Raw genomic sequence first — 22320 nt, 5'->3', positions numbered from 1 at the left:
AACCTTTAATCAATCAATCTTTATTGCAGACACAAAAAAAACGGTCCATGAAAATATAAAAGAGACAGAAAAAACAGAGTATATCACTATTGTGGTTTATTTATATGGTCAGTAGATGTGAGGAGGAGAAGAAAGACTGTTAATGATTTACTGTTGCTGTGATAAACCAGCATTGTTGTTTACACCCAGTCAGGCATATGCATGAAGGCCCAAAAAACAGCCTGTTTTGAGGAGTGGTCTTAAAGTGATTTTTCAGAGAAAATAAGCCTCAAATACATATGTTGTTGGGGTTCTTAGAATAAATGGAAATGGGTGAAAAATAGCATAATACTGGACCTTTAAAGCATTTGATTTGTTTTTTGTGTGAAATGGAAAAGCACCAAACGCAGATTTTTGCTCCTCAAATAGCGACACTGTTGGGGATTTTGTCTGGACGCAGGTAGTAGTATGGCATCCTTTTTTTCTCGTCTCTTATCTTGATGCTTTCAGATATTCCTGCCAGCTCCTTCCTGAACTTCTCCATGGCTGCTTTCACTCGTCCCTCTGTGAAGTGCACATCAGGATACATGCCCAGGAACAGCTGCAGAGAAAAAGGGGATGGAACAGAACTTTCAACCCTCAAGATTTTTCTGAAATATTCAGTTTTTCTTTATTGAACCGTGGTGGGTGAAAAGCAGAGATGCTGCCCTGTGCTCACTTCATTCTCCTGGTACTGGCTCAGTGCCCACACAGCTCCCAGATGCCAGCAGGAACGTCCTCGATCTGGGAGACTCTCCATGATCAAACTCAGCGTTGCTAAGCCCTTCTGGTTGGGTGGGGGCTTTCTCATGGTGGATGGAGCGTTCGGGATCCAGGAGAACCAGTCAAACTGCATCGAATACAGAAAGATTTAATTTGTGCAAGTAGTAAATTTATTAATGTACCGTGCAGCCTAAAAGTACATTAATCCAAGCTCAAGGCAAGAGGATTCTCTGCGATGACTGACAAAACGTGTTTGAAGATGAACTTCCATGCAAAGCTAACAAGGTTACATTCTTATTGATCACATGGTAACTGATTGGTGATCAAACCGTGATTAAACTACTGGTCTCACATCTAAAGCACATGGACCAGCTTCAGGTTCACAATGACACCAGTGCTACTAGTTGGCGTCATTTGCAAGATGTAATACATTACGTCTTGCAAAGATGACCAACACATTCCACTAAAGCAGTGTTTGGGTCAATTATGATTGTAATCGTGTAATTGTACATTAAAGGGGACATATCATGGTTTTAAATCATTTCTTTTTACATATGAATCATACAGTTGTGGTCTATATAAAGCGGAACTGCAATGCTTGGGTCTGAATTCCTCATTATTATAGCTCCACAGGCCCCTTTTCTACCCCTTTTCTGATGTGCTTCTGAGAGCAACTCGTTTTGGTGCGGTCTCTTTAAATGCAAATGAGACACTCCATACCCCGCCCCCTCTTCAGGTGACACTCGGTTCAACTCCATCCTGCTCGGCCATTTTTGTAGTTTTATAGAAGAGATATGACTATGTAGCGGCGCATAAACTTTTTATTCACACGCTATTTACAAAATGTCAACGACAGAAGACTTGTCCATCCAGCCTTACATGTTCCAACCAGAGTCGGACCCGGCGGAGCGAGATGAAGATGATGAACCTGCAGAACCCTAACAAGTGAGCTAACACAAGCACCGAGCTAACGCTAGCACCAAGCTAACATCACGAAATGTATTTTAATACAATCTTTTCTGAGACAAAAACGGCAAAATGAAATGACTAATGAAAACTTTAGACTTAAATTAAATCATATAGGCCATATCATCAAGGATCTAAAACGAACACACAGCGCTAACATATGAAGTCTGAAGACGGTGCAACTGCTAATGCTAACAAAACAATGACAGGGACGTCTTATCACACTTTTTAGCGTTATTTACAGCTTACCGAAGTGCTCTGTTCGTCGTCTCCAAAGATAGAAGGAATTGAACCCTCAATCAGACGAAGTATTTCGGCAAATCCTTCTTTATACTGGCGGAGGTTGCAGAAGCAGTCAACCTTGAAGTACTTCGCGCACACAAAAATGACCTTACCCACAGATGTGGGTACATTTTCGTGAAAAATAAAACTCAACCAGGCACTTTGAAAAGGTTCTGATGCTGGGAGACGGTGTAATGAAGCGTGTGGGTTACTACATCCAACAACCGAACAGTTTGACTTATCCTCTCGTGACTTCGGCATCCTTGAGCTTGGACTACAAAATAAAAGCGAGAAATAAAAATGGTGGATTGCTCGAAGTGTTGAACCTGGAGTTGATGTACTAATTTGGCAGTTCTGCTGCAAATACTGTGATGTAATAGCTCAAAAAACGCAATAGAGAATAGAAAAATCGAAACCGATTGAAAAATATGAGCAAAACAGAATATAAAGATATCTACGGAGCACCTGAAGAGACTAATTTGATTTTTTCTGTACTTCTAAGCACTCTAAATATACAACAAAATGCATTTAAGGGCTAAAAAAGTGGATTTAGCACGATATGTCCCCTTTAATGACAATTATGACGTAATTGTAATTGGGAAAATCTGTTGTAATCTTATCTGAGTTGTAATTAAGGTCAGATAATTGACTTTTTAATTGTAATTGGCTTGAAAATTCTATAAAAACTCATTTACAATTTAAAGGCAAACCTGTGGAACAATGTTACAATTCGGTTTCATATCTACTTTTCCCACTACCTGTCAGTGAATCTTGAGGATCATTTTATCATTTAAAAAATTAGAAATCTCGTGGGTGGGTTCAGACAAAAGGTGCTCTGTCCTGAGTTGTTTAACACATCTAGATATAAATACCATAAAATAAAAGCTGGAATTCTGAACTTTTGTCTCATATTCATGTTTTGATCTGAAACCCAAATGTCTTCAACAAAAACAATGGAATTGAGCTTGCCATTCCAATACTTTTGCCGGGGACTGTATGTTCTATTGGGTTATTTATTTCAGACTCCATAGTGATGATTAATTGAATTTGAACTTTAGTAATTAAGAACATAATTGTAGTTGACTTAATTTGAATTGAAATTCGAAAAAATGCCGGTCATCGTAATCGAACATGAAGAATTTAAGACGTGATTGACCTTTTGCAAAACCTCCACCCCCCTTATTTACTTTTACCCTCATGTTCCTAAGTTCGTCTTGTCTGTAATGGCTGGGAGAAGTCTCCTGGTACGTGTTAGTGACTCTTTTTGGAGCAATACCTGTGCGATATCCTCCAGATCCAGGCAAAAGGGGCTACAATATGCTTTGGAGGTATATATTCAACAACGAAGGGGACATTACAACTATCGAAGTGAAAGCATACCGGACCAGTCATGCTACTCCACTGCTGAGTAAGTTTTGTTATATTATATTGTTCGTATCCTCCTAAAGCTATAAGAGTGTTACTACAGCTAATGGGGATCTTAATAAAACAAACTCCTACATTAGTTTTATTTCGCGTTATTTATGTAACCCCGGTTCTCTGAGTAATATGAGTCAGATGTCTCACTATGGGATGCACGCTCTTCTGCAGACCTCAGAAGCAACGATCTCATTACGCCAATCCTAATTTGCTGATGAAACGTGTCCGTCTGCCACAGGTAGTCCCACAAGTAGTGGAGGCGGAAGGCACTACGTCATTCAAAATAAGCACCTCTTCTCTCTCGCTCAAGCAAGAAGGATTGTCTGGCGAGATATCTCACTAAAATTACTCAGAGAACCAGGGTTATGTGAATAACCTAAAGTTCTCCTTCATAATGTTATGTTTGAGGTCTCACTGTTGGATACGTAGCTCCCGTATTACAGACATGCTTATCGAGACACTCCCAGAAATTTTCTGTATTTTAAATTAATTAATTAAAATTTAAACTTATTTTAGCCCTTAAATACAGTACATGAACAAAGTTTTAAGTAATTTTCAAACTATTTTCCTCTTCTCATATAAACAACTTAATTAACTCAGCAAAAGAATTGAGCAAATATATTATACAATGATGAGATCACATTTTAACAGTCCAGTCCTTATGAGCTCACCAGTAGCTCTTTTGGTTTCAGTCCTTTTCCCATGTGTATTGTGCAGTGCACGTTTCAGCTGTTGTCCCCATTCGCATCATACGCACGTCTAAAGCGAAGCCCCGCCCACCAGCGACACATCCAAGTCGGTGAGTTTCACTGCCTGCTGAAGCGAGGAGCTGCGTTCCTTTTTCTCCTCTCATAAACATAAACCACCAGTGAAAAAAGCCGGTGTGATTAGCAGCTAATGCTATCCTAGCTCATGCCTAATCCTTCCTAGTCCGGCCCTGGTTATAAAGGCCGTGTCATACAGAATATGATGGCCTAAAAACCTTTTTTGACAAGATTTCTACTAAGATCACCCTTTTCTTACCTGTCCAAAGTTGACGGCTGCGTGTTGTGCTGAAGCTGTGAACACGATGACAGTCAGGTACTCGATCAGCTCCTCACGAGAGTTCAGACACTTAGGAAATCCTTGAAAAAGAAGAGATCAGTGTTTGTTTATTTATTTTTATTTTGATAGTTCCCTCCACATTCTTCATCTTTTTCACTATAGTTTTTTTTTCCAATAATGATTAAGTTACAATTATATTAAGAAGCTCAAATAGACACTCTCAGTCCTGTTGGCCTTCCGGTTTGTGCTACCGAACCACGACGCATTCAACACTGAAGCACAACACCAAATTTAATGGGATTCATAACATTGTTTTCTGAAACACTCAAGGGCGGCTCTACCAGGGTGGCAAATGCCATCCGACAACAAAGCCTTGCCACCCCTGCTGCCACCCTAATTTATACACACGGGCATTGAACTATGCAGCCGCTTAAAAGTCCTCTTCCCTGCTCTTAACAGATCTCACCTTAGGAGCTCTCTTAAGAGCTAAAATTATTTAGGAATTCCTTTTAACTTTACTAGTTAGTAGTTTACTAGATCTACTCTTCACTTTTAGGGGAAGTTCTAAGAAAACATCATGATTCTCAGAATGTTCTTAGAATCTGGCCACTAGGAGCAACTCTTTGCACTTAGAATCTTTAGGAATACATCCCCTGAAACATAATTAAATTAAGTGCTTGTGAAACTTTAAAGAATAGTAAAGTTTTTTTTCATTTAGATCTCTTATACTGTAGTTGAGCAGCCTTCTAGCATTTCATAACTTTTTATGGCAAATTATGAATCATATTTAGGCTCATGAAACTTAATATTTACTGGTGAAAGTAAGGAAAGAACTAATTTAGGGTGTGCATTAATAATGTCAATTAGTGAATTTATTTGCATACATATTTGGTGAGCACTGTCTGGGATTCATAAATATTTTCAAGGTCTTCCTGCAAGGTGTTTAAGTACCCCTAGAAGTACAGGTAGGCCTACACTGTTCTAGATTGGAGCAAATAGCTTTTAAAATATCAAAATTTCCCAAGGGAGACTTTATTTATTTCATTTTAATCTCCAAGCGGGAAATGTCCCATAATTTTTTTCAGAAATCTGGTCACCTTACTATGTTGTTAAAGCATGTAAAGGCATTGGACGCTTTGTAAATGTCTAAAATGCTACTAGATCAGTACTTTACGTGAGTAGCTAAATGATTACTGCAGCACTACAGGAGATCAGATTAGTATTCACCAAATCAGTTGACCAGCAACATTTTTATGTGTAGTCCTAAATGACAATAATGTGGTCAATCCCACTGAATCTCACGCCAAGGTTTTATTAAAAGTTGGTAGCTCTGGGTAAAAATGATTAACTATATATCAGGAAATGAAATAATAATGAAAGCGCAGCGCTATAGTAGTGATGCTGATTTTAAGATGATAAGAATGGAATTGAAGAAGGGGTTTAGCCGGTCCATGCTCGTAAATGGGATGATTTATACAAACGCCACACAACAATGTCTTTTCGTGTGAAGAAACAGGACTACTGAATAACAAATGTCTGATTATAGAGATATTTAATATTAAATAAGAAAGTAATTGTATCAAAACCATATATGTAGCATCATAATCCGTGTACCCTTCGTTCTTTGGTTATTCAGTTTTAAAATCAAAACAAATAAACGGTGTGGCTGTTTTTGTTTTACACAAATTCATCATATGCCCCTTAAAATAAGTTTTTATACTTAGTTATGTTACAGTGTGGCATCATTAACATGTCAATGTTAAAATAATAACATGCCAGTCACACAATATGTTTTTAATATTACAAAAATGTGGCTTTAAATCAGTTGTTTTCACTGTAACAAACTGTAAGTAGATGGGGAAAAAGTATCACTGGCATGTTGTTAATATTAGAAAGTGTCTGGAGGTACTTTTAACGTAGCCAAAGCTCTCGGGACTAAAAAAGGGCTAAAATAAAGGAAGTCTAGTGGTCTAAGGCACCGCACTCACCGCTAACGTGGGTTTGATTCCAACAGTTGACAAATACATAGGGAGGGAGGGGAGGGAGAGTCCGGGGCCGTTACTCCGTTTTGGAACGACTGTTACTGATACAAATGTGTGCCCGCTGCTCACGGCAAATGTGTAAGTGTTGGCGGCTATGTTTTTGCCTCTTTCCTCTCTTGCGTCAATGTAAACAACGCACTTCTGTGCAGCTCTCGCGATACTTCCGCGTATTCTTCGTTGGTGTTTTAGAACGTTGGCTCCGCAGTCATGAAGCAACAGCGGGGCATTACCGGTCGGCGGACCGCTGCCGCATAGTTCTGTGCCCATGTGTACAAATTAGGGTGGCAGCAGGAGGGCAAGGCTTTGTTGTGGGGTGGCATCTGCCACCCTATGCCACCCCGGTAGATCCGCCCCTGGCTAGGAGGTTCATGTCCATTCACTTCTGTGCATCTATAAATCAACGTCTGTCAAAGAAAACATGGTGAAGCTACTTTGTGAATCTTACAGAAATGAAGAGGATATAATCATTCTGCTTGTTAAGCATCACTGATGTGTCCATGTTTAAAGAGAAGTTGATAATACTAGCACTGAAATGAGTATTTTCTGCATTCATTTTGTTTTAATGATTTAAAGTTAATTTGCACAAACATTACCAATATTTTCGTGAAGCAATATTTTGTATCAGTCTTCTCTTAAAGACTTAAACATAACACAAGGACATGTGACTAGTTGTGGTCAGTGTGTGTTTAGAAGAGCCACTGTGCAGTATACACTTGGCTGTAATTCATGTGAAATTGATTGACAACATTTTGTAATTCTTGTGAAATGGATTCAGTGCAGTCGAAAACACAGTTGTCGTGATGTATCGTGGATTAATTTTCCTGCAATATATTGATTATTATCTGTAAACGGTCGCATTTACAGACATTGGAGTCGCTGTTAACTTACCAATAAACGGGAAGAGATTCGCCACCTTTATAATAAGTGTTGACTAGGTCACTGGGGGTGAGGCCCAAGGTCAAGGCAGGTTGACTTGATAAAAGTGTATCATGTTTTTCTACAGTCAGTGTCTTCTCCTCGTCCTTCTCTCTCTGCTCTGTTTCAGGTGTCGTGAAGCTGATGATGGCAGTTCCTGATCTGTGGTTCATGGCTCAACTAGTCTGAGACACTCTGATGTTCTAGCTCTCTATCCTGTTCTGTGGGTCCTCCTGTCCACTAACCCCAACCAGTCAAAGCAGATGGCTGCCACCTCTGAACCTGGTTCTGCTGGAGATTTCTTCCTGTTAAAGGGAGTTGTTTCTTTCCACTGTCGCTAAATGCTTGTTCATGTGGATCTTGTTGGGTTTTCTCTTTCTTATTATGAATTTTAATTTTGATAAGCACATTGAGATGACTTTGTTGTAAATTGCGCAATACAAATAAAGTTGAATTGAATTATTGCAATACTATCCTTATCGCGGGCAAAAGATATTGCAATATATAGCATCGCGAGGTACCTGGCGATGCCCAGCACTACAATTCAGTATGCTTTATGTACGTCTGCCATATGTTGCCACCTCTAAAAAAATTCATGCCCCCCTCTTGCCACCCCATTAAATTTTTTCTAGAAACACTGTCGGGTAGTTTGTTCTGCAGCACTATTGCTCGTCTTGCAGAACATAACTGGAAAGCAAAATTAAATGACTGCTTTTTTTATTCTTCTGAATGAAACTGAAACAACTTTTTTTTGTGTGTTTTACTTTAATTAAGAAGAAAAAAAAAACCAAGCTACTAGTTCAGGTAGAGCCATCAACATAAGGAATTTCCAAAAGACCTGTTTTGTGCACCTACCACCGGAATCAGAGTCCTGCATACCAAAGTCGCTCACATCCTTGACAAAAGCCTGAATCTCTCCATCTCCCTGCACCCTCTCATCATTGCTGTAGTATATACACATCACATCAGACACGAAGCTGCCAGAAAGAAAACAGAAGAACAATGGAGGGGAAAATGAAGAAATCCTATGACTTTAAATATTCTTGCAAACATAAAGGAGAACATGCTTTCAAATCTCTCTCAGACAGATTTACATGTTTGTTAAAGTACCAAATAACTTGGTCCACACCTTTTGGTGGCCTCCCACACCCTGTATCCATCATCCCTGTAAAAGTATTTGGGAATTTCTTCATTGTTGTCCATGCCGCGCATCCTGATCATGTCAGGGAAGCACAACGACCTGAAGGTCAGGGTCTTCATGACTTTCTGAATTATCTGCACATGACCTCCCCCACCTATTGCATTGGCCTGGATGAGAAAAAAAATGAAAACTTCCATAAAAGTAAATGCATGTTGCACAAGCTTTCTTTAGTTTTCTTTTTCCTGGGCAAAGTTTTCTGTTTGGATGGATGTGATCTCACCTTATCAAAGAGTCCACCCTCACAGATGAGTTCCTCTCTAGCTTTGGTGTTGATGGCGATGGTGAAACGAACATGTGGGATGAGTAGCTGGGAATTGGAGGAACAATCATTGAATTAAAATACAATTTTTTTATTTGGGGACGAAAATGTGGCACGCAATAATAAATGAATAAACTTTATTTATATAGAGCTAATTACAACAATAGTCATCTTGACAATAGTCAGACATGGCTATCATTGTCATTACCCAGATTAGGTAGGAAGTTAGGATTAAATGGGGAATCAAAGTGGTCACAGGGCCCCACTGACAATACCACAACTCTTCACTTCAACAACATTAGCGACGCCATTTATGTTGCCTCACTCCTTGTAGGTTGTTAGCTACATGTTAAGTTAGCTGATCAGCTGTTATATTTGGTCAGTGTGTGTGGTTAATATCTCTAAAAACAACATTTACATTTACTGTCTCTGCAATGGCCTTTTTCTCTTCGATTAAATAAATATTTTTACAGTGCGTTTTATAGCATCAATATTACTTTTGCTGCCTCTTGAAGCAATATGCAACTCATCACATGAATGCACTTAAGATGATGGGTCTAAAGCTGAACTTTGTTGATTTTTGTGTCAGATGTATTTTTTCAGTGATCTACATCAGTGATTCTCAAGCTTTTTTGGCCCAAGTACCCCCTTTGTTAGACAACATTTTGCTCAGAATACTACGAAAAAACAACTATAGAGCATAATAATAGAATAAATTTGGTGATAACACACATGTTAAATAATCCCATTCTAAATAAGTGGAATGAAACAGTATTTAGTTCCTCCTGAATAGATTTGTTTCTAACAGGTTCTCCCCCCTCTGTGAGGACAACACACTCACCGGGGAACAAACTCTGATAATTGGCGACTCCATAGTGAGAAACGTGAAGCTAGCGAAGTCAGCGGGCATTGTGAGGTGCATCCCAGGGGCCAGAGCGGGCGACATAGAATCAAATCTAAAGTTGCTGGCAAAGAGTAATCGTAAGTTTGATAGGATAGTCCTCCATGTCGGCACTAATGACTCCCGACGTCGCCAGTCGGAAGCAACCAAAGTGAACATTGAATCAGTTTGTGCTTATGCTAAAACAATGTCGGACTTTTCTCTGGTCCCTTACCAAATCTGACCAGTGATGACATGTATAGCCGCATGTCATCATTTAACCGCTGGCTATCGAGGTGGTGTCCAGAAAACGAGGTGGGCTTCATTGATAATTGGAGATCCTTCTGGGGAAAACCGAACCTGATAGGAAGAGATGGAATCCATCCTACTTTGGAGGGAGCATCTCTACTATCAGAAAACATGGCACATTTATGACATCTCATGAATGAGACCATGTTACAGAGGGGGAGTCCTCCACGCCCCTCTGCGCTTGCCTTAGGACAGTTTCCCTCCCATTGCTATCATGATAGCTGTGTTCATCGCCATGACAACTGTTGTGATGGTGATGAATATTATTTTATGGAGACGGTGTCAGTCCCCCGACCCATATTTCACAATGATTTTAGCATAAAATCAAATAAAAGAGCTATCAATTATAAAAATCTGAAAAAAATTAAAATCTCAAATCTAGAAACACCAAAACATAAAACCATTAGATGTGCTCTATTAAATATTAGATCACTGAGATCCAAATCTCTACTAGTAAATGACCTTATCTCAGAAAATAACTTTGATTTATTCTGTTTAACTGAAACATGGCTGTATCAAGATGAATATGTTAGTTTAAATGAAGCCACTCCTCCCAGTCATTTAAATACTCATATGCCACGAGACATAGGCCGTGGAGGTGGTGTAGCAGCTATTTATCATTCCTCTCTCCTAATCTATCCTAAACCAAAGGCCAGTTACACTTCCTTTGAAAGCCTGGTTCTAAATTTATCTCATATCGAATCAAAAACCTGCCAGCCAGTCTTATTTGCGATAATTTACCGTCCTCCAGGCCCTTATTCTGAATTTCTATCAGAATTCTCTGAGTTTATATCAAACTTAGTCCTCAGTTCTGATAAAATACTGATAGTAGGAGATTTTAATATCCATGTGGACAAAGATAGTGATAGCCTGAGCTCAGCCTTTATGTCCCTAATAGACTCAGTTGGCTTTTTTCAAACTATTAATGAAGCTACTCATCGTTTAAATCATACTCTTGATCTTGTTCTAACATATGGCCTTGATATTAATGAACTAAAAGTCTACCCTGAAAATCCTCTGCTATCAGATCACTTTTTAATATCTTTTAACATTATTTTAGAGGATCTCGCACTGTGCAATAAAATAGTTACGAGTAGAAATCTGTCCAACAGTGCTGTGGCTAAATTTAAAGAGGCCATTCCTGCTGCCTTACACTCAGTGCACCATCCAATAAATAACTATGACATTAATTATAACCCCTCTCAACTGGATCTGCTTGTCGATAGCTCTGCTAGTCTACTAAAATCCACCTTGGACTCAATTGCCCCATTGAGGGAAAAAACTATTAAACGTCAGAGGAAAGCTCCGTGGTTTAGCTCTGAAACTCACACACTCAAACAAACAACCCGTAAATTAGAGAGAATGTGGCGCTCCAATAAAACAGAGGAGTCACGAATACTTTGGCAAGAAAGCCATAGTAAATACATGACAGCCTTACGACATAGTCGATCTACATACTACTCCTCACTAATTGAAGAAAATAAAAATAATCCGAGGTACCTTTTCAGCACTGTAGCCAGGCTAACACAAAGTCAGAGCTCTATTGAGCCCATGATTCCTCTAGTCCTCAGCTGTGAGGACTTTATGACATTTTTTAACGATAAAATTCACAAGATTAGAGATAAAATTAGCCACTCCCTGCCTTCACCTGGGCCTGCTGTACCATTAAATGTAAATAGGCCTAACCTAAACTGTTTCACACATATAGGACTTCAGGAACTTAACTCTATTATTTCATCCTCCAAACCATCGACCTGCCTTTCAGATCCGATCCCAACTAAGCTGTTTAAAGAAGTTATTCCCCTAGTCTGCCCATCTTTGTTGGAGACAATAAATATATCCCTATCAATAGGCTACGTGCCACAGTCCTTTAAAGTAGCTGTAATCAAACCCCTTCTCAAAAAACCTACTCTTGATTCCAGCACTTTAGCAAACTACAGGCCTATATCTAATCTTCCTTTTATTTCAAAGATTCTTGAGAAAGTTGTGGCAGCTCAGCTCTGTGAATTCCTTCAAAACAACAGCCTGTTCGAGGACTTCCAGTCAGGCTTTAGAGCTCAACACAGCACAGAGACTGCTTTAGTTAAAGTAACTAATGATCTACTCTGGGATTCAGATGAAGGACGACTCTCAGTGCTGGTTTTATTAGATCTTAGTGCAGCTTTTGACACTATAGATCACTATATTCTACTAGAGAGATTAGAGAAATTACTTGGAATCACAGGGACTGCCCTAAACTGGTTTAAGTCCTACCTATCTGATAGGTACCAGTTTGTACACGTGAATAATAAGTCTTCTGTGTACACTAAAGTAAGCTACGGGGTTCCTCAGGGCTCTGTGCTAGGTCCAATCCTCTTCTGTATCTATATGATCCCCCTTGGTAATGTTATGAGAAAATACTCTGTTAACTTCCACTGCTATGCTGATGATACCCAACTGTATGTATCAATGAAGCCAGGTGAGACAAATCAGCTATCTAAACTTGAGGCCTGTCTAAAGGACATTAGGGCCTGGATGGACCAAAATCTTCTTCTTCTCAACTCAGACAAGACTGAGGTCATTGTACTGGGTCCGCGACACCTTAGAGAAACCTATGCTAGCCTAACTGCCCTAGATGGCATTACTCTGGCACAAAGCACAACTGTTAGAAACCTTGGGGTTCTATTTGATCAGGACTTATCCTTCAACTCTCACATAAAACAAACTTCAAGAAGTGCCTTCTTTCATCTCCGTAACATTGCTAAAATCAGATCTATCCTGTCTCAGGGCGACGCCGAAAAACTAGTTCATGCTTTTGTTACCTCTAGACTGGATTATTGTAATTCTCTTTTAGCAGGCTGCCCGAGCAAGTCGCTTAAGACACTTCAGCTGGTTCAAAATGCTGCAGCACGTGTACTGACTAAAACTAGGAGAAGAGATCACATTACTCCTGTATTAGCCTCTCTGCATTGGCTTCCCATAAAATATAGAATAGAATTCAAGATTCTTCTTCTCACTTATAAAGCCCTAAATGGACAGGCACCAGTCTATCTCAAGGAGCTTGTAGTGCCATACAATCCCCCCAGAACACTACGCTCTCAAAATGCTGGACTACTCGTTGTTCCATTCATCTCTAAAAGTAGTATAGGAGGAAGAGCTTTCAGTTATCAGGCCCCACTTCTCTGGAACCATCTACCAACCACGGTTCGGGGGGCAGACACCCTCTCTACCTTTAAGGTTAGGCTCAAAACATTCCTCTTTGATAAAGCTTTTAGTTAGGAACCAGCTCATAGCTCATAATTAAGATGCAATAGGCATAGACTGCCGGCGGGGGTGGGGGGGGGGGGTCTGGCATGCTCGGTTGGAGAGAGGTTGGAGAGGGCGTTAAGAGAGAGGTCATTTAGGTTAGAGAGGGACCGGAGAGAGTCCCATTCCTCTTTCAAACACTCCCTCTATGTCTGCTTCTTCCCTTGTGTGTTTGCTCCTGTACTCCTTCTGGCTTTTGTCTTGCAGGTCCGTGGGATCCTCAGTGTGGAGTTACAGAGACTCAGCGGCTCTGTCTCCACCCTTTTCTCTGCACACACCCAACACAGCATAACGTGGATGGCTGTTCATCATAGGAATGGGATCCACACAAGGTTCCTGCTGCTTAACAGAAGGTTTTCCTTGCCGCCATGATGAATTCATGTTGGGTGTGGGATAACATATGTATGTGTATATACGTATATATGCATATGTGTGTATCCATAAAATGAAGAGTCCGTCCCTAAGACTGCTCTACTGTAAAGTGCCTTGAGATACCATTGGTTATGATTTGGCGCTATACAAATAAAGATTGATTGATTGATGATTGATAATTTTTATTGATTCTGGTCATCTCCTGCCTATTTTCAGTTCATGTTCTAATCAAAAGATCAGTTTCATCATCAAAATTATGATTATCATTTCCTACTAAAAAGTGAACATTATAAATCCACATTATAAATCCTATCCGGGGCCTGCACGCCCCCGGATAGGAGGTAGGACTTAAGGGAGACGGGCCTCTACCAACGTTCATAGGGGCTGGAGAAGGCGGGCCCTCCATGACTTGTGCCCAGAGGCGGCCAGAGTATGAACAGTCACCCATCGTGCAGATTTATACAGGGGTTATATAGACCCATTTTGTGTGACGTATGCATACTAAATGATGTGCTTGGTGCAAAACAACTGGAGGACTGCTAAGCGGACCGAGCGTTATCTCAGTCTGGATCCAGTAAGATGTGACCATAAAAAGCTGTAAATGGACTGATATGCAGACGTTGGACAGTGAGGATGAGACTTAATGTAGAGATGAAAACTCATCCGTTGAAACTGATCAGAATACGTGGAAATACACGGAAACCCTCGGTAACAGGAGTACAGCAGCTCGCCTATCTGCCCGTTCATAACAGTTAAACAGAATTAATGCTTTTAGGTTTTCTTTTGTATGAACACTGGGTTTTTCTATCAGATATGTATAAATATCTTGTTATTGAACATTGGGCCAGGAGCCACATCAGATGACCACTTGTTTTCAGGAATGCTGCATAAGTCCCACAATCGTTCACCTGTACTAAAAGTGAATTTCCTTAAATAAGCAGCTGCATCCTCGGGTGACGAGCTTTCTACATACTACGAACTATTTACGACCCTTAACAGTGGTTCATTCATTGCCATGTTTCAATTTTTCAAGTGTCACATATGTAAACAACATGGTTTCTGCACAGAGTATGCGCGCGCACGTCAGTCACTATCCCGCTCATTCTCCAAGTTAAAACTTAAAAACCAGTTGAGGAGCACAGTGGGACAGGAGAGACTGAGTGGACATGCCATGATGTCCATAGAGAATGAGAGAGCAAAGGAAACAGACATACAGAGCATCGTGGACAAGTTCACAGAGCGCAATGTTCATCGTATGCCCTTCAAATAGTGGTGATTAGACCTATAGTACTTCATACTGAAATAGTGTTTGTGAACATGTGGACCGCTGTGCCAATTTTACTAAACATTATAGCTACTGATACAGTTGAAATGGTTAAAGTGGGTGTCAAAATAAAGCGCTCGCTATCCGTGGTGCTGAGATGCTTTGAATTTGTTAGTGACCATCTGGGTTGTCAAAGCTTGTAAGCCGCGCTGTTGCGGCCATGTGTATGTTGTAAAATGATGTTATTATGAGCTTTATTATTTGGGTCTAAAGGGCCCGGTCATTTGCCCCGCCCCCGGCCCGGCTCTGATTTGTTCCGCTACTGCCCCCTGTTGTGCCATTGCATACCCCCATTTAAGAAATACTGATCTATATCAACTTTTAGCCTTCAAACACATAATGTTCCCTTTTATGTGAGCATCGCCATTTTGTAGATTTCAGCCAATCAGCATTCACATACCATGCGTTCACATACCACGTCATGATTACTTTTTGTATCTCTGTTCCCATAGAGAGTCTATGCAGAAATAGCATTTTAATCTGTAGTTTTAGTGCTTAGTTAGATGTCATCCAGTTCCTTGGATGTTGTAATGTTATTGCTAAGAAGACCAGGAACATCAAAGTAGAAGGATTTTGAATTTGCACTAACCAGTAAACAAAGGACTTTAAAAATGCTGGTCAGTGCCGCATTTGGATTTCACTATCAGCCATTTTACTACAAATCTACACATGAAGAAACTACCTTTAGCAGCCTATATAACCTCATAAAACCGGTTAGAGTAACATTAGTGGAACTCTTCCTTGAGTAATCGCTATGTCACAGTTTGTAAACAAAAAAGGGTAATAATGTAATGTAGTGTTGAATTGTACCTTAAAGACAGGATGAACAGCAGGAAGTTGCCTGAACATGGCGATGGCAAACATCTCAGAAATCAAATGCGTCCTTAGCAGGTGTGTGACAGTCTGGTGGATTTGAAAATCAGATGAACGCACCCAGATCTTTGCCAGCAGCCAGTCATAGTGAGCATCAGAGGGCAGAAAGATGGGAGCGTCTTTACCAGGAGTCTGGCTGAGCTATAAAATAAATAAAAGAAGCAAAAACAATGTTTTCACATGGTCTGAAAAAATCCCTGAAACTCCTTTTATACAGTATAACAACACTTCACCTGTATGGCGATGGGCACAATCTTGTTCTGAGTGTTTTTGTACAGCAGACAGATGGGAGCAATGAGATACTGCTGTGTATTGGGGTCTGTGGAGTTTGCACTGATGCCGTCTAACAATTCATAATCACATATGAAGATGTTACCAGCCTGGAACCAGAAGAATAAACACGTTTTAATGTTGATCCTTGTCAAAGTGAAGCCATAACAATAAATGAACAGAAACAACATGACAAAGTCTACCTCTAACTCCTGCTCCAACGTCAAATTCCTCTCAAGGCTCGAGGAAACCATCTCATGTGTAACAGGAAGTTTGTCAGGAAGTTTAAAGCACTTCTCGATCAGAACAGGATTGCAGCCATTCAAAAACTGGTACCCAAACATGGAGTCTTCTTTCCAGTGTTGCATCACATACTCTGAATGACATTGATAACGTACCATTTAAATAAAGGCACTGAATTTAAACAGAAATATTAAAAGATTGTGAAGCTGACCAATGTTTGAGTTTTTGATTGTGAGGAAGATAGACTCAAAATCAGCTAAGTCATTCCAGGAGGACTGGAACATGTTCATGAACTTGTTTACACACAGGTTTCCTATTCTGCAAACAAAATACAAACAATATTTGGTAACACTTTACTTCAAGCATACGTAAGGCTGGCCTTATCTGTCATTAGCATGAAGGTGTCATGAAGGCTGTCATTAAGTGTCATTTGCTAATTTGACACATTTGGAGCTATGTTGGCATTTTTGGATTAGGTGGTAGGATCTGTGGGGTTAGTCAGAGGAGTTATCTGTAAATGCTCAGCCCTGTGCTAGCTCTGTCCTATCCTCCCCATTGTCTGAGCTCTTTAATCTGCCTTTTTTAACCTGTGAAGTGCCTCTGTTATGGAAGTGTACCAAAGTCATTCCATCGCATATAGGAGGAGATACCCAAAACATGAACAACTACATACCTATCCTATAGTATCGTGAAAAACTTTGAGAAAATGATCTTTGATCAGTTATCTTGCTATCTTTCTAATAACCATTTACTATCTCAATGCCAGTCAGGTTTCAGGAAATACTTTTCAACTCCCACTGCTCTTTTGAAATTTACAAATTACATTTTTTCTAGTTTTGATATGTGTACTGGTGCCATCTTCATAGATCTAACAAAAGCATTTGAGTTTGTTGATCACTACCTGCTCCTGGATAAATTACATTCAATTGGCCTTTCCCATTCATATCTTCTTTGGTTGAACTCTCATCTCCATCACTGCCGCCAGTGTGTGTCCTTCCGGTAAAGTCGGTCGAATTTTAAAGGCATAGATAAAGGCATACGCCAAGGTTTTTCACTTGGGCCTTTATTATTCCACTCTGCTGCTCAAAATGAAATATTCATCTTTATGTGGATGATACAATTATATATTGCTCTAAACCAGACATTTCTGACATAAATGACTCTTTACATTATGACTTTGATTCAGTACAGCAGTGGCTGTCATTTAATAAACTCCTGCTTAATAAATAAAAATCTTAATGCTTTTACAGAAAAAAGATAGAAATAATCTTAATATGCATTTTCTGGATTCTTCTACTCTGGAGCAAACTGAGAAATGTAAATGCCTTAGTGTTTGGCTTGAAATTCATCTTTCATTCAAAGCTCATGCACGCGCCATTACCTACCAACTTATGGTCAAAAGTTATGGCACTCTAACCATGAATGTATAGTTCTTGTAGCTATGCGACTTTATGTTTTACAAGGCGCATGCACAAACGTAGAGGATAGCAGCTTTAAGGACAGCCTTCATGACAACTTACTCATGCTAATGGCAGGTTTCGTGTCATAATAATGACAGCGTAATGTCGGCCTTTATGTATAAAACTTAAAGTGTTACCCAATATTTTAAAAGATCATCATCTTTGCCAAAATGCAAATCATTGAATGTTTTATTCAACACAGAACGCAGCACTTCATCCTTCTTTGAAATAGCAACATGCTAAGTTACATTTAACTGTTTCAAAGTGCAGCACAAACATTTGCATTTCAAATCAGCATTCTTATCGTCTCAATGCAAACTGAAGGACTTGTATCTGTTATGTTTCCCTGGTGATACAAAAACAGTGACACCTCTAGGTTCCTGTCCCCTTAATATATGCAAACATCATTTTGCTAATGTTTAACCCTCCTATTATCCTTGGGGTCAATTTGACCCCATTTATATGTTTATCATTCAAATATTAATATTGGACTTTATTTATTTTTTACTGAATATTTAGTATTTATTTATTATTTATTACATTTCCTAATGTGATGGGTACATTTGATTAAGCATGAAATTATCATGATGCTATTTTATTCAGCGTGTTGAACACATATTGCACGCATTGGTTTTCCCCTGTGGTCAGTTTAACCCCAAGCTGTTTTAGCTGTGTAAAACTTGTCTGTGTGACCCACCCATGGGTGACCTTACATACCCACACCACCAGGTGCAGTGTTGGTACTACTGAGTTGATACATGATGTGGGTGGTGGTGGGGAGGACAATATTCTCATTAGAACTTTCCCACACCATGGGCATGGATGTGTGTGTATGTGTGACATACTACTTACATCTGCCAAAGTAGAACTAATATTTAAAGTAGAAAAGATTTCGATGAATTATTACACTAACTCCAAAACTGAAAGTTTGACCTGATGGTAGCGCTGCAGAAAAAGTCATATCATCACCACAACCAATAGGGTTCATTAATATTGTCAGTAAATTTGAGAAGATTTAGAAGAAAACTATTAATGATAAATAAATTCTAATTTAAAAGTTTGGCCTGATGATGGCGCTAGAGCACAGCTCAAGTTTTCATCATTTATGTATTAAACAAATACAGTACTTGACAAAAAAAACTTTGTTGCATAAGCTTTGCAGTTCTAGACAAAGCCAGATAACAAGCTATCCTTTAGAAACAGGGGAGGGGGTAGCAAACTGATGAATAATTGCTTTCCTTAATAATATAAATAACAAAGCAAACATACGCCTTGGTGTAATTCAGTACGAAGCTTATTCCTTTTTTAGTAGTAAACTGTATGTCCCAGGGAAGCTCTGTTTCTTTGTTAGCGTCAATGCTCATTGGAAAGCCTGGCTGCCACTCCTTCCACCTACAGACATCAGCAGAATCATCAGTTAGCATCTCTACTTCTATCACTGATTGTTTGTGTTAAAGTCTTGCCTGTAAGTCATCCTCCTTATCTCCAGCTCTTTCTGTCTCTGCTGCTTGACTAGAATGTTCTCATCATCCTGGGGAAGACGTGCTGCAGGAGACAAAGGTTAAAGGGAGAAATGGAGAGTACTTGGAGCATTAGTCTGTGTGTAAAACAGAGTAAACAGAACAAAGTAGACACTACAGTACGGCTTTTCTTTGTGTAGACAAATGAGACGAGTAGAACCTTTTCCATCCCGCAGCACCACATTCTTATCATCCACCAGCCAGCGGTAACAGGGGAACTCCACATGCTCTCCGGATGGTGTTTTGACTGTGATGTACCGGCAGTACCAGGCATCTTGTATCCAGTAATTCTGCTTCTCAATCTTTACCAACACAAGCTGACCCAGGTCTTGCCCCACTTTCACCTCATAGGAGTCCACCTGAAATAAAGTAAGAACTATGAAAACTGCGTGAGTTCTTATTAGTTCTCGTAGGACTGCACAACCTTGACATTGCCCCTATGAGATTACATATGTGTCATTAGTGCTGCATTAATAGCCTAGGAGGAGTTCTATAGAGGACAAAGGAGAAGAACAACTCCTACGAAAACAATGTATTTGGCAATTTTCAATTGTTCGTAAGAGTTCTTATTGTATTTGGCAATTAAAAATTCAGATTGGCAATTGAAAATTGCCAAATATATTGCAATATATTGTAGGAGTGTTTATTAGGGGCCAAGCCCGCGGTGCCTGTATGCATACATACAGGCACCGCGCCTATAATTTTGTTGCCAAAAAATCGCAAAAACTCGTACGTATTTACCTTGCGAATACAGGTCTTGCCTAGTTTATTGTGATTTTTTTTTAAATAACCAGTTGTTTTATAAATAGAAATATATGCTCCTAATAAATAAATAAATAAAAAAACAAGCACACAAAACATGTTTTACTCACACCCAATGATTCACAAACAAACAAAGAAACACAACAAAGAAAAACTGTGGCAAAATTTGTGGTACTAATTTTTCACCTTGCAGATCCACACACAAATGCCAGTACCTGCCCCACTTGGAATCATCAATTATGTTAGTTTGACCTCAGGCAACGATTGACTTTAACCACCTCTAATCCCTATTTCAATGGCAATCTGTACAAGGAGTGGCTAGGAAATGGGTAAAAAGTTGTTTGAGCGACAGAACACAGTGTGTCCAAATGGAGAAATGGGAGTTTTCTTCTTGATATCTCAATTCAGATGTCATGACATTACTTGTTGTGTCCTCCAGGGGTCAGTATTGGGCCCTACATTATTTAACTTGTATAATGACGTGTTTAGTGTCTCTCAGTTGGTTAAATGTGTATTGTTTGCTGACGATACAAATATTTTCTATAACCACAAAAGCTTTGAAAGACTTATTAGCACTGTGAACACATAACTAAGTACATTTAAATAACGGATGGAAAGTAATAAATTATCCTTAAACTTAAATAAAACAAAAGTAAATTATAAACCCTTCTCCCAAATACTGGTTGAGATAGATGGAGTGCAAATTGAAATTGCTACAGAATTGAACTTCTGCTGTTGGAATTATACACAAGGCTGCGTATCTTGAACACACAAATCCTCTCATTCTCAAATCAAAGTTATTAAAAATGTATGATATTGTAAAATGATTTAATGCACAGTTCATACTCAAAGCTTCTGATTATTTATTACCTGTTTATATTCAAAATATGTTTTCTCATAAATACAGTACCAGTCGAATGGATTGAGATGATTTGGGAACTTTGTGGTTCCAATGGTGGGATCCACCAGGAGAAGTTTTTCTATGTCTGTGTGTGGTGTTAAGTTGTGGAACAGTCTGGAGCTCGAACTAAAGCAATGTCGAAGCATTCTCCATTTCAAAGGTCTTTACAAACAAAATGTCTGGTCACAATACAAAGATAATGAGGTTTGATTGTCTTCATATTGTGTGAACAGTTGGATTATATGTTACTAACCCTTGTACCTACCCCTGGTATTTGAAAGTCATTATTATCCGTGCCAGTATTTGTATAATATGTGTCAGTATGTATGTGAGGTTTTGCACATGTGCAACCATAATACTGTTTCTTAAAGAGTTTTTTTTTTTTTGAGAAAATTTCACAGCTGCTGGCTTTCACTTGTTGGCATAGTTCACTAAGTTCACTAAACATTAACAACAAAGTCATGCAAGATAACTTCCACCATGTATACATTTTACTCACGAGGACTTTATCTTGTCATATGAAATATATATCATGACTTCAAAAGTTGTGTTTTCTATCAAAAGCAGATAAACAAACTCTTGCAGTCACGTGTTCTCCTGTTGCAACACAAACTTTGCAGAGAGCGTCACTCACCGCCCCGCTCTCAAAGTCGTCGTAAAGACTCTTGTCCAGCAGTACTTTGTCGCTGCATTGCTCTGTGCCTATTAGCGTGATGTAGATGTAATTATCCGTGCCTGAAAACATCTGATGTCCTGTGGCGACATTCACTGTGTAAGAATTCATGTTGATCACAGCTTGAAACAGCTCCAAAACAAAACTATTCTGGAAAGGAACAATGCAGCCCAAAAAGATCTAACCAAATATATATGCTCAAAGACTGTTCCTTGATTGAGTTCTCTGATATTTACTCCTCCCTTTTTCTGAAGACAGAAATGTAAACGTGATCACAAGTTCATGGCTGAGATCCAGTGATGTGCTGTGAGAACTAGGGTTAGGTAGGCGGGGCGTTGCAAATTGAGACCAGAAATGTCAACACCAATGACAATTTCATATAAATTTCATAATAAATAGCAGCCTCCATACTCTCCCAACAAGATATATCTCATGACACGGCAGCGCATCAAGTTGTTTGTGTTGGAAACGCAGAAACACGGAGAAAATGACAACTCAGAACAGCCTCAATGAGGCGCAACCACAAAGTCAATCCTTCCTTTTGTACCATTCACAGTGGAAATTACAATGTTCTGACTT

At 39.4% G+C, this 22320-nt stretch overlaps 1 protein-coding gene across 1 annotated transcript; it reads right to left on the bottom strand.

Moving 5' to 3' along the window:
* LOC114476458 (arachidonate 5-lipoxygenase-like) lies at positions 1-22024 on the bottom strand. The gene is made up of 14 exons (XM_028467994.1): positions 21703-22024; positions 19566-19764; positions 19349-19430; positions 19155-19277; positions 16637-16743; positions 16386-16558; positions 16146-16292; positions 15850-16053; positions 8831-8917; positions 8539-8717; positions 8265-8386; positions 4432-4532; positions 698-868; positions 1-580 (listed from the first exon to the last, which is right to left on the bottom strand). The coding sequence occupies exons 1-14, from the start codon at positions 21850-21852 to the stop codon at positions 401-403; spliced, it is 2025 nt and encodes a 674-aa protein (XP_028323795.1). The 5' UTR covers positions 21853-22024; the 3' UTR covers positions 1-400.
* Between the last annotated feature and the right edge of the window lie 296 nt (positions 22025-22320).

This window comes from Gouania willdenowi, chromosome 15 (genome assembly GCF_900634775.1).
Source record: "Gouania willdenowi chromosome 15, fGouWil2.1, whole genome shotgun sequence".
NCBI classification, from domain to species: domain Eukaryota; kingdom Metazoa; phylum Chordata; class Actinopteri; order Blenniiformes; family Gobiesocidae; genus Gouania; species Gouania willdenowi.
The sequence above is the reverse complement of the archived record's forward strand: the minus strand, read 5'-3'. Positions and strand labels throughout refer to the sequence as shown.

Bases quoted from the DNA above. Each gene is read 5' to 3' on its own strand.
- LOC114476458 (XM_028467994.1), bottom strand. From the start codon at position 21,852: ATGAATTCTTACACAGTGAATGTCGCCACAGGACATCAGATGTTTTCA. The intron at 19,431-19,565 runs GTTCTACTCGTC...TGTCTCCTGCAG, and splicing joins GGTGCTGCGGGATGGAAAAG to CACGTCTTCCCCAGGATGAT. The intron at 8,387-8,538 runs GTGTGGACCAAG...TCTTTCTGGCAG, and splicing joins GTGTGGGAGGCCACCAAAAG to CTTCGTGTCTGATGTGATGT.